Raw genomic sequence first — 12,950 nt, 5'->3', positions numbered from 1 at the left:
AATAAACACCTAGGTCATTTTCTGATCGCTAAAACCAAATTATGTTGTTTTTGTGAGATAACAGATGTGTCAGATGTTAGTATTGTGTGTGTGTGTGTGTGTGTGTGTGTGAGTGAGAGAGAGAGAGAGAGCGAGAGAGAGAAAGAGAGAGAGAATTCGATTAATTGTGAAACTGCAGCAGGTCAGAGACTTCAGCTGAGCAGGTGGTCCTCCACATGTGTCTCAGACCACCTCCAAATGTGGTCCGAGTGATCTGATCTCAGGTATTGCGGTTGTCATTTAGACCTGAACTTAGCACCGACCACGGATGATTGGATCACACAAGGTCAAGACATTTAACACTGAACTTTGATTTGAGGTGAGGGGGGGGGGGGGGGGTAAACAAACACTGACAGTATCCGATACACTGAAACAGAGGGACAGCAAACACAGGGTTAATGGCGTAGAAACATTTCCAACGGTGAGTGACATATCTGACCGATCATCGTCAGGGAGCTCTCCGTCGTCTTTGAGCCAGGTCATGGTGGGGACGAGTGTGGGGTCATGTTTCACTTTACACTCAAACACCACCGACCTGCCCCTCTGGACCACCTTGTACTCGGGCTGCCTCAGGATGCGGGTGGGCTCTGTTGAGTCAGGAATGAATACATTAAATCAGTGGAATAATCTGACTGGTGCAAAAACCTGCTTTTTTAGTGAGATTTTCTTTTTTTTGCTCCATTACTCGTATTTAGCTCAGCAGACATGTTAGGTCACTGGGGGAACCCCAATGGGAGGATGGGATGCACCCCCACGTCTGATCAGATGGGGAGAGATGAGATGCATTTCGTCGCCCCAGTCATAATTCTTAACCTCATGATTAAACTACTCCTATGATTAAACTCAACTTTGACTGTTTAAGAGTGTTTTCTTAAATGAGTTGTAATATCATGATGCGTTCGCTGATTTTCGTATCAGCATATCATCTTAGCTTAGCATGAAGACTGGAAACAAATGGAAACTGCTGGCGTGGCTACAACCAAAGGTCACACCACTAGTGGCTCTTAAACTCACCAGTTAATACTTAGTAGTGTATTCAAATTACTGTTAAAAAAAATCTGTGTTGATTGTTGTGATTTTTGTCAGTATTTTTTTTTTCATCCGTCACACTGTAATCACACCAAAACTGTGTAATGCCCCCCTATTCTTACTGTCCTCACAGAATCGTCTCACCTTTGACCTCCAGGTAGACGTGATTCTCATAGATCCCCAGCATGTTCCTGGCCGCGCAGGTGTATTTGCCGCTGTTTCTGGCCTGAGCTGTGTGGATCTCTAAAGTGCCGTTGTCGTGCTGGATGTACGGATCTCCGTCCAGGGTGCTGGAGCGGCTGTCTTTGAACCTGGCAGAGAGAGAGAGAGATAGAAAGAGAGAGAGAGAGAGAGAGAGAGAGAGAGAGAGAGAGAGAGAGAGAGAGAGAGAGAGAGAGACTCTTTGAGCTTTAGAAGAAATATATATCAACTTTTCGTCTGTAAAGAAAAGTCCATTTACTCACCATGTAATTTTAGGGATGGGTGACCCAAAGAAAGCGCAGTCGATCCGGGCCCGGTGGTTTTTGATGACCTGGTAGACCTTGTTGGCCGGCGTCAGCACTCTGGGTGCCTCCGCTGCAGAAGTTATTGACGTGTTATTACACTGCATGTGAAACAGCACTCCAATACAAAATGGATCTGGTGTGGTGAACTTACAGAGGACATTGACGAAGGCGTTGGCCATGAGGTAGCCGTGGCCATTGGAGACGTTACACTGGTAGACGGCGCTGGATCCCATCTGTATGTCCGTGAAGATAATGGTGTCGTCTTCCACCTTTCTGCTCAGATCCGGCGGGGAATCTGTTCGGGGATAACAGGGTGAAAATATTGAACTCTGGCTTTGTGAATCCTGGTTTAAGTCCAACAGATTTTTAGATTTTGGCTCTGATGATGTCATCCTATATGGGCTGGTTGTGCATCTATGTGTCGTCAGAATAATCAGAAAGGTCAGTTCCCGACTATGTCAAACTTTCGTGAACCCTAACTGTTCCTAACTAACTTGAAAGTCTGTGACAATGTAAAGAGGTGTGATGGTGGTAAATGCTCTGAACACATAAATACTACACATTAAGTTACAGTGTCTCAGAGGAGCACAGTGAGTATCACACCTGAATTATTTTTACCCTAGCAAATTCAATGTGATAGTCTACCTTTTTACATTTTGACCAATTTCTCTGACAATGATTCATGGCTATTGGTGACAAGAATCAGGCACATTAAGGTGACTGATATCTGTGAGTGTGTGACGTTTGCTGCAGCTTGTATGTAGGTATGTGCTCAACTGAGTGATATTCTAGTTCATTGTTTGATCATTTTAATCACGATTGTGCCTTGTTGTGGTCTCTGTATTAATTTATTTACATTCTGGTGTTAAAACAAGTTTAATGTTGGGTAATTAGATATAACTCTCAAGCCAAAGGCAAAGCTACCACGATAGCCATTTAGCTTAGCTTAGCGTACAGACTGGAAGCAGGAGAAAGAAGAACAATCAGCGTCCTCTAGCAGCTTTACAAATCAATAATAAATAAATGTTATCCTTAAATCTGTACAAAAACAAAATGTAAAACTGACTAGTTGTGGGTTTACAGAGGGTTTTGTGCAGGGACTTCCTGGAGTCTTTCCACTGGTTGCCAGGCAACAGAACATCACATTACTTCATCTTTAGTCAGGAAAGCTAATTCCGCTTATTTACAGAAAATGTAAGCAGATGCCATAATTTAAGATTAAACGAGACATAGTTGAGAGGCTTGTCTTGTCTGGAAACATCTTCATCTTTGGGAATTCCTTTATTGTCAGTATCAAAAACTCAGCCATTGCAAGTTTCAAACAGTATCCCATAGGGAAACCATGCTGCCTACTCCCAGGGTAACCACACACCTGCGTCAAAGAGATAACAATAAAATCCTTTCTCTGATAATAAAATTAAACAAAGCACAGCTTATGTGACTAGACCACAGCACCTGGCAGTTGGATTTCAAAGCAGGGGAACAGGTTGCACTCACTCTCTATGGGGATGCCATTCATCGACCAGGTGATGGAGGGCTTGGGCGTGCCACTGGCCCTGCAGGTCAGCACGCCGTTCTCTCCCGGAGCCAGGACCAGGTTCCTGGGAGCGCCGGCGATCCAATATGGAGAAGCTGAAAATAGAACAGACGGCAGGAGAATTAATCAGCGAACATCCTGGCCTGTTGGCATCGCCGCATAAATCAATTATGAGACAGAGGGAGAGCGGAGCAGCAGGAAGAAGGAGTGGAGGTCTGGCCCCGCCTCTCACCACCGACCCACCTTTGACAGAGACGTGGATGGTGTGGTGCACCGAGCCAAGCTTGTTCTTGGCTTCGCAGCGGTAGTCTCCCGCGTCCGCTGCCGACGCGTTCACGATGCGCAGGTTCTTCTTGTAGTACAGGAAGGACGTGCGTTCGGACGGGAGATCGCCGCTCACTTTGGTCCAGAAGATTTCCGGCGTGGGCCTGGTTTCAAAGAGGAGGAGAGAAAGGGAGCGATGATGACACTCGAGCAGGTGCATGTGGGCACTCAAGGCTTTCAGCAGTGAAGCAATGGCAGATTCTCTCACTTACAGCCCCTCTGCGATACACTCCAGCTCCAGCACCTGGCCTCTCAACACCGTCTGGGAGCTGGAGGAGCCAGATGGGATGAGGAAGGTCGGCTTCCTCTCATCCACTGGGTCTTCTGTGGTTAGAGATTGACATAGAGATGTATTACTATCTCTTCTGCATCGGTCCATAACACAGTGACTGTGATTCAATGGACACCAAACATTTCAAGACAGTATTTCGACCATCATTTTACCTTATATCTTACTCATTTTTTTTTTTTAGATAATTTATCTTGTAACTGTGTTTTGAAAGGTGCTATATAAATTAAGTTTATTCTTATTGTTTTTATTTATTACTACTTGTTTGGACTTGAACCCTGTCTTACAGCAGTACTCGCCAATTTCGCAAAATACTGAGAAAACTTCTAAAGGATGATATAATGCGATTGAGACGTGTACATTGCGATGAAATCTGACTAGGGTCAGAATACTCCTCATGTTTTAATTTAACTATCACTTATTCTGATTACGACCTTATTTAGATTAAGATAATCAGCACATGCTGTTTATGGGTTGAATATTGTCGTCCATCTCAAGGTTTCTAATCAGGATCCAGGTCCAAATCAGGAGCTTCACATTCACAGTCCTTCCTTCACTGGCTTTATGAAGACTCTTCTTGTGTTGCCATGTTGTATTCTGTTGCACTTCTTTGCCAAATAAATGTCCTATTAAATTATTATAACTTCTCATGTAACTGAGCCAATTAAAGATATTAAGATTTGCTTTCGGCTACTTTAATTGCACAAAAGTAATTTGAACTCATGTTGGCTACTGTGTGCGCTTGTTTGGACAAACTGACAAAATCTGTTAAGAAAGACTAAATGAAGTGAGATGAGAATAGCTGGTGACAGGAGGATTAACAACTAGGAGCACGATAGTATTAGACAGGGCAGCAGGGAAACAGTGACTTTAGACATGAAGACTGCTGATGGCCTCAAGACAGAGGCCAAGCAAACAAGGAGAGATTGAAAACATCTACTCTTCAAGTTGTGTTCGGTCTCAAATACATTGTTTATGATAGAACTGGGCTATGTGTTGCATCTGAGGGGAATTTGATTTACCACCACAAACAAAGAGGGATTCTTTCAGAAAACCTATTGTGAGCCTGACTGAATTTTTATAGCTTTTATCTCTCTTTATTTTTTTTTCTTTGCTATTGTTTTCTGTATTGTGCATTTGTTTTGCTGTATAAAACTTCAAAATCAATAAACAGATGCTAAATAGATTGGTTATCATTAATCAATTAAATGCTCAATAAGTTAAAATGATTAACCTGATTATTTTGTTGTAAATTGATACGGGGTTTGCTTTTTCAAACAACTGTTGTTATTTTCAAGACTATACAGATGTTGTCATAGAATCATCTCATTTCACAGTTGATCATCAGTGGTGATTTAAAGGAGGAAGTGAAAAGTTATTAAAAGGGTTTTGATTGGATAGAGCAGGATTGAAGGAGGGACACAGAATTCACTTGGATGTTAGTGGGTAACAGCTGCAGTTTGGAGTGCTATGCCGGGGGTAAGCACAAGAGGGTGCCAGATCCCCCCCCCCCCCCCCTCGGTTAGATTGGTGCGACTGTACAGAGCCGTGGGGTTGTCAGGATGAAGGGTTAGTGGGTAAGAGCCAGAGTTTCGGAGCACTAGGTCGGAGGGAGTAAACACTACGAGGTCTCAAAACTCACCACTAAACAAATCAGTGTCATTGTAAAAAGCTGCCATTGTGTCATTGATTGCATCCACTGTAACACAACAGAGAAATCACACACGCCACAAGTTGAAATCATAGGAACAAAAAAAAAGAAAACAAAAAAACAAACAACAAACATGCTGCGACAGATAAACATGATCAACGGGAGACGATTTAAAAGTCAGAGGTCAGAAGTGATCGTCATCAGAATCCAGTGGGAGCAGTGTGCCGTCACGTCAAGTCACAAACGCCGGCCGGGTAGAGAGCCGTCTTTGTTGTCTCTGTGGAAGAGCGTCTCACAGCAGAAGTCAAACAAGCGCCTGCTTGGTAGATACTGCAGAGAGCACCGACAATATGTCTTTTCATTGGGACGACGTCCACTGGCGTCTCTGAGGGATGGAACTAGAGATAGGAAATGCTGTTTCCCTCCCACACTTTCATGCTACTGTAACTGACCTGTCACACGCACACAAACACACACACACACACACACAAACACGCACACACACACAAACACACACACACGCACACACACACACACACACACACACACACACACACACTGTTCCCTCCCCCTCATGCCGGCTCATTACAACTGTCACGCACACAGGGTCAGACTTACGGTTGAGGACCTTGACGGTGATGGGCTGTTTCTGCTGGATGGTCTGTGTGTGTGGGAAGCGGGCGTAGCAGATGTAGTCGTTCCTGGAATCCTCTCGGAGGACGTTGGAGAAGTAGAGGTCTCCGTTCAGGGACTGGGACACCCTGCTGCTCTGAGGCAGCCTCTGGAAGTCTGAAGCGTGGAATATGTTTGTTAGAGATGTCGTTTGCTGGATCAGTTCATATTTATCACTAATAAAAAACACAACAGCTTTTAGGGGTTGTTTTGGGACTATTTTCTCCAGAAGAAAGAGTGGGCTCTGTTTTCTCTGTCTTTTCTGTGGATTAAGTAACTGAGACTGAGTTATAGGTGGACCACTTGACTGAATTAAAGATAGACTGGCCCAGTAAAATGAATATTTAATGCATAATTCTTGCTAGAAATCAAATTGTTTAATAACTGATGAATAAATAATGTAAAATAATGAATGTGGTATTAATCAAACACCATGAATTAGGCCTCATAATACCAGTGTATTTACATGTTTTGGCTCCTTAAGTAGAAGTTTCCTAATGAGGCTGTTTTAGAGGAGTTGATGTAATATCTATTCCGAAGAAAGAACCACAGGGATGTGGAGGAAAAACTTGTGGTCTAGGCTATTTATTACGAGATTGGTTCAATGTTTTGGATCCAGGAGGAATACAACTCTGGCAAGAATGAATTTATAATAACATGACTTTCTTCTCATTGGATTAGGACTTTATTCTGGTAATATTTGGACTTCTTAATTCTGACTTTATTCTTGAAACACTACAACATTATTCTTGAAATCTCAAGAATTGTGATATTGTGATAAAAAGAACAAAGTATATGATTTGCGGTAAAGGGGATAATATATACAGACTGACTGGCACTGTCCTTCGACTGTGACCATGAACCAGGAGCACACAACTCATTATGCCACAAGGACACAAATCTGAGATCAAGTCATTTTTTCAGCAGCAGGTCATTTCATACAGCTAAAAATAATCTTCTGTAACTGAAGTACTTACTATTGTCCATCCAGAATATGATGGGAGGAGGCAGGCCAGCAGGGGGTCGACATGGCAGCACCAAGGACACGCCCTCCTGAACGACGATTGGCTTGATCCTCTCCTTTGACCACAAGGGGGATCCTGGATTGGTTGGAAAAGCGGGTGCACGTCAGCAGGGTCCCATTATGTGATGTGAATTGATGTGAGTGTCGCTAATGGACGGTTGCTGACATGATGACAGAGGTAAAGAGGGATGATGTCTGACTGAACAAAGTGCTAGAGGAAAATTACAGAGGGACGTTCAGCTCTATCCACTATTACATCCTTACATGCTGCTTTCCACATGCACCTTTACCTTTCAGGAGCGCTCTTAAGATGGAAAATGCAACTTAATTATAAAAAAAGAAAAGAAGGAGGTGATTTTATATGACGTGAGATATTTATGGTACTGAGAAAAATGGAAGAAGAGACAAAATGAAAAGATAAGAGATATTATGATAGACTGCAGTGCACTTACTGGACTGACGTATGACTATGTTGTGGGAAACAGCAGTTCCATGTTTGTTTCTCGCCGTGCACTGGTACACCCCCTCGTAGTGATCAGCCTTCTCCCTGCTGATGTCCACCACCAGTGTCCCAGAGTGCGGCCTCATCACCACGTTGGCGTCCTCGTCGATGTCAAAATGCGTCCCGTTTCTCGTCCAAGAGAAACTGAGATGATAAAAGGTTCATCATGAATCTTGATAACAAACTGTGTGATGAAATATTACTGTACTTAAATCACCAATATAAAATCTGATCAGACCATCAGTCACCTGATGAAGCAGCTTTGGCAGGATAGTGGTATTTGGCTAACAAATACCACTATCCTGTTTACTTTGATTGTTGTTTGTTTGATTTAAAATGATTAATCCATAAACATAAATTTAAGTTTTCAGGGTTTTTAAAAGACCATTTTTAAAGATTTGGGAGATAAATATCCTTTGTACTATCCAGGCTCTTGATGTTTACATAAGACTTTATTCTAGGGGTTGATATTTTATTTGGGTAAATCAAAGTTTTACGGCTAAGAAATGAAAATATGGTCAATGAGTGACCTACACATGTGAGTACTGGCGTTTCCAAAGATTGAAATTATTTGCTGATGCCTAGTGCATCTTCAAAACTGACTGGAGGGGACTGTATTGTGCAAAACAGACAAATCAATTGATTAATGAGTACTGTCCTTATCAAATAAATATATAAATGACTTATTGCTACACTGAGATAAACAGAGGAAGGGGAAGGGATTTGGAGCAAAACATTTTAGAATCATTGGCTAAAATCCGCCTCTGATAAGGACACCCTGTACAGTACATAAATAATGCCACATCGTGAATGTTTAATCTCAGTCTACATATTCCTACCTGGGATGAGGCTTCCCCTTTGCATCACAGTGGATTACTATGTTCTCCCGGGGGTCGATGATGTAATCCTTGGGGGATTGGTGAGTTATGGTCGGTGGCTGTGGCACTAAAGATGATCAGAAACAGGATGAGATATAATCACGACCTTCACTGCATAACTAAGCCGCTCTCTGTGTGTCGCAGTATTGACCACACGAGCAGTCCTTACCAATCGCATGCAGAATCACCACACCGGCTAAAACCACACGGCTGTTTGCTGACACACACACAAAAAAATAGAAACCTCGCCTAACATGAAGAGCGGCAGAGAGGCATGCAGAACGCTCGGGTACATTTCACCTTATGGGAATGATCCTATGCTTAATGTGTTGCTGTCGGTGCTGGGGAGGTAACTAATGGACTATGAAGAAACAAATGATAAAAGAACTCATGCTGTTTGCAATATTGCTCTATGACAAATGCTGCACAGCTGCAGACACACACAGGCTCAATGCAGCAAACAAAGAAACAAAAGGATCAATGCATGCAAACCACTGAACCGCAAACCACATTCAGCATCTTATAATGTAAAACAGACTAATACAAAAATATAAAACAAATCATATCAACTATAACTCTTAGTGCACGGCAACACAAAACACTGCTTGCACATCCTCTGCAGCAACTTCACACCGGTGTGAGACTTACATTCTTCCAGTACTTTAGTGTTTTTCCCAAAGAATCGGCAAACAAGAAAGAAAAGACACATGTGACAGTAAAGAGAACCAGACATTAGCGAAGGAAAAACATCTTCCGCTTCAGCTTAAGAACAAGGTTTGGGCCAGACCAGTTTCCAGATGAGGAAGAACCAGATGGTGAAGTGCTCCAAACAAACAATATGTGGAAGGTCTCCAGCAGCAGCAGCACAGACACATGTGAGGCTGCAGGGCCAGACGTCGGCCATGAGAAATGAGTGAGTGAGAAATAATGTGACTGTTTGCTGAATGGAACCCTTGCAACAATATATAGTTTTATATTTAAAAAAGAACTGTTGATAAAAGAAATGTGTGTATGCTAATAGGTAGGTAAATGTGAAGTTGAAAAGTTGATCAAATAGAAAATGTATCATCTTTTCAGTCAATATCAAGTGAGCATATGAAACAGTCGGGAGTTCCAGCTTCTCTCATGTATTTATTTGTGATAACAATATTAATAATAAACTGACTATCTTCATATTAAAACAAAAATGTTACACTATATTCTGAGATTTTTTTTAAATAGTTGCAATAAATGTACAATAACCTTGACCAATAGGGGGCTCTCAATCAAAACAAAAGCAAAAGACCTAGTTGGATGATGATGTGGGGCAGCATGGGATCATGGGAGTTGTTCTTCTCCTACGTTACTGATGAAAATCGACCTGACGTGACTCAAGCGCAGACTCATATACACAGATGTAATGTAAACGTTTTATTCACGTGACGTAAAACACATATTGCACACACATTCTGAGTGATAACATATTTCTAGTTGTTTTTCGACATTTTAATGAAGAGTTGTTTCATATTATATTGTTAAATGCTTTACTGTATAAATTAAGATTATTATCTATACCAAAAAGCAACTCAAAGGGAGAACTGAATGCTGAAAAAGCCATCATTCTAAAACCAGGACAGCAGCCAACAATAATTATTATTATAATAAATTTGGCAAAATGCTAATTTGCTTTCTTGCCAAGAGTTGAAATGATCAACACTGCAAACTGTAAACCTCATGAACTTATATATGTCCAACCACCTCTCGAAAGCCCAAACATATTGAATTTGTCGTAGGGAAGAAAAACAGGCAATCCTCACGTGTGAGCCTTTAATTTCCTGCTGTTCAATCACTTAATTGCATGAAGACAGACCTACTGCTTCGACTGAATGTTAGTGTGTGTGTGTGTGAGTGTGTGTGTGTGTGTGTGTGTGTGTGTGTGTGTGTGTGTTTCCTTACGGTCGAGTGGGACCTCCAGCGCTGCGGCGAGGTGTCCCATTAACAGCACCAGCAGAGCTGTGTCCATCCTCCTCTCCATCATCGTTGTGTGACACAAAGGTCTGGTCCCCTGAGTATGACGATGCCCCGCCTCTTTGCTCGGTCACACCGTGTGAGGACGACCAGACACACACACGCACACACACTCACTCACGCTCACACACACACAAACACACTCCACACACAACTGTAGGGAGAGAAAGAGAGAAGGAGACACAGAGCGTCAGAGATAAGAGGAGACAAGCAGAAATGATGGGCTTGAATAGCAGATCCAGTTACTGAGGCGATCAATCATAACACTGAGTTTGTTCTTCTCTGTGTTTATCAGCTGCTGAGAGGGAGAGAGCGACAGACAGACACAGACAGCGGCTTCGTCCACAGATCGATGTTCGCTGGAAGCTATCTTTTTGATCTAGTGCACTTCGATAGGGGCCGACGTGGCCCACATGGGCTCACTTTGCTCGGCTAATCACTGCCGCGGCCATGATGCCATTAGGCCCCGCTGCCATATCGATCACGTCAGCCGGCAGATGACAAGCTGGGAGACAGGGCGTGTGGGGGGGGGGGGGGGGGGGGGACACTCACTTCACTTTCCATTTCGCTCTCAGCTTCATCTGTCTCATTGACCGACGGACTGATCCGCACTCAGGTCAGATTTCAGACACCGAACCATCATCTTTCAGTGAGATTGTTGTCGTGGGAAGCATCACATGCAACTCTGAAATCTGAGAGGACACAGCTCAGTGGGGACGGGAGCTGAAAGTTCAACAGGGTGTCAGTTTCAAGTGAGACGACTTGTTTGCAGGTTTTAACTTTAACCAGTGAAAGTCTAAGTGGCCATTGATTAACTGTTAATTAAGTGGGGATTTCCTTTTGTTACACTATGTAAACCAATTAGGCCTCCCTCCGAACAGTAACGGTGCTGCATGGATGCACTGTGAAGAAGCAGGCAACTAAAACACACATGTGGTTTCAATGTTTTCTCGCAGCTCAGTGTCACACCTCCATCCAAACAGACGCAATCATCTTTTTTGAACGATGCTGAAAAGGCAAAATAAGGAAGCACAAATATCAACAAGAGGGAAAAAGCTCCGCCAAGGCAAATCAGTCACCTTGTGACACTTCATTTAAATTCACATCAGGATTTGTATTTGTATCTGAACCAAATTGCACACACTCATGAATATCAGTCCCCTAAATATGCCTGTTTTGGTTCATCAAGATCCTTGAATTACTCTCTGAGAAATCCATAAAAATGATTCTCCAAATTGTTAAAGAGAGATTTTAAAGAGGATAAGGAGAGATTATTCCAAAGTGGGAGCCCTGACAGAAAAGGCTCAGTAATATTTAGTCGATCAGCTGTGGAATGGTGAGTAGGGCCTTCACTGAGGACCTCTTTACACCCTGGCATGTCAGTCCATACAACATCCAAAATGACCAGAAGTGGTTTGGAGGTCAGAAATATTGTCCAGACCAAGCAAGGTCGAGGAAGAGCCAAAATGTAGCTCAAACTCCTGATGGTTCGAGGTGGACACAACTCAGTACAATTCAGCAAAAAGCTAAAAGCAGTTTAATACAGCCTCAGCAATACGTTTAGCTCCCAGACGGATTCCTCTCCCAGCAAATACGCTCAGTAAAAGGTCCCCAGATCTGAAGAAACTTTTATTTATTTTTTGTAAGCTTGAATACAAACATACAATCGAATAAAAAAGTGGACAGGGTGAAAACATAACGTCCTTGGCAAAGATAAAATAATCACTTTGAGCTTCATCAAGCCAGCCTCTGATTCAAGCTTCAGTGAATAATAATAATAATAACGAATTTAAAATGACTCATTTCATTTATATTCATCTGCATAATTCAGCACTGTCACAGTGAAACGATCGGTATAATTCATTATATTTTATAACTGTGAGCACAGCTTGCTTATAAAATGGATACAAAGACTGAGGAAAACAGAATCCATGAGGCGTCTTTTCTGTCTTTTAACAGCATGACCTGTTTTTCTTTTTTTATCTGGCTCTCCTGCCTCTCTTTACCCAGGGCATCCTGGGCCACGTACTGTGCCAGCCGCGGTATTAAAATGTCACAGCTTAATTTAGAGCTCAGCCGGACTCATTTGCTCCGTTATTGCAAAACCGCGCTATCAAATTTTGGGGATATTAATGTCTGTTAGTGTATGAGAGAAAGGAATCGAGCCCATTAGAAAGGGGGGGGGGGGGGGGGGGGGCGGGACCAGAACTGCAGATGAGGCTGTGGTGCAAGCTTGTGTCTGGGGCCACAGGCGAGATAGCAAGGCAGTCTGAACCCCCAGCTGGGAGCTGATGCATTTGTCAGTGCTGCCCCCCCCCCCCCCCCCCCCCCCTTACCCCCAAGTCATGATTCAGAACTGGTCCCGGAGCGGGCGTCTGGTAGCAAGGGAAGAGACCAAGGCTAATGTCTGCTGCCCCCAGCTTCAACTACACCTCTCAGGGGAAGGGCCTGTACTATCGGCCCAGGGCACCCAATCACGCTGCTGTGTACGC

At 43.1% G+C, this 12,950-nt stretch overlaps 1 protein-coding gene across 11 annotated transcripts in view; it reads right to left on the bottom strand.

The window, feature by feature from the left end:
• LOC133954857 (neuronal cell adhesion molecule-like) overlaps positions 1-12,950 on the bottom strand; it is a 77,068-nt gene that overhangs the window by 16,875 nt on the left and 47,243 nt on the right. For 7 of the 11 annotated variants that reach the window (XM_062389371.1, XM_062389374.1, XM_062389379.1 and 4 more), the window contains exons 3-15: positions 10,387-10,612; positions 8,413-8,518; positions 7,524-7,717; positions 7,025-7,147; positions 5,994-6,164; positions 5,367-5,423; positions 3,648-3,759; positions 3,355-3,539; positions 3,072-3,206; positions 1,726-1,869; positions 1,533-1,644; positions 1,213-1,379; positions 479-626 (exon numbers count right to left, since the gene is read on the bottom strand). In XM_062389371.1, coding sequence (XP_062245355.1) covers positions 479-626; positions 1,213-1,379; positions 1,533-1,644; positions 1,726-1,869; positions 3,072-3,206; positions 3,355-3,539; positions 3,648-3,759; positions 5,367-5,423; positions 5,994-6,164; positions 7,025-7,147; positions 7,524-7,717; positions 8,413-8,518; positions 10,387-10,468 — 1,736 coding nt within the window. In that variant the 5' untranslated portion in view covers positions 10,469-10,612. The remainder of the gene's footprint in view (positions 1-478; positions 627-1,212; positions 1,380-1,532; positions 1,645-1,725; positions 1,870-3,071; positions 3,207-3,354; positions 3,540-3,647; positions 3,760-5,366; positions 5,424-5,993; positions 6,165-7,024; positions 7,148-7,523; positions 7,718-8,412; positions 8,519-10,386; positions 10,613-12,950) is intronic. The other 4 variants (XM_062389373.1, XM_062389377.1, XM_062389381.1 and 1 more) reach the window with 1 other exon arrangement.

This window comes from Platichthys flesus, chromosome 6, assembly GCF_949316205.1.
Source record: "Platichthys flesus chromosome 6, fPlaFle2.1, whole genome shotgun sequence".
Taxonomy (NCBI): Eukaryota; Metazoa; Chordata; class Actinopteri; order Pleuronectiformes; family Pleuronectidae; genus Platichthys; species Platichthys flesus.
Note: the sequence above shows the minus strand (reverse complement) of the source record. Positions and strands in the feature narration are given on the sequence as shown.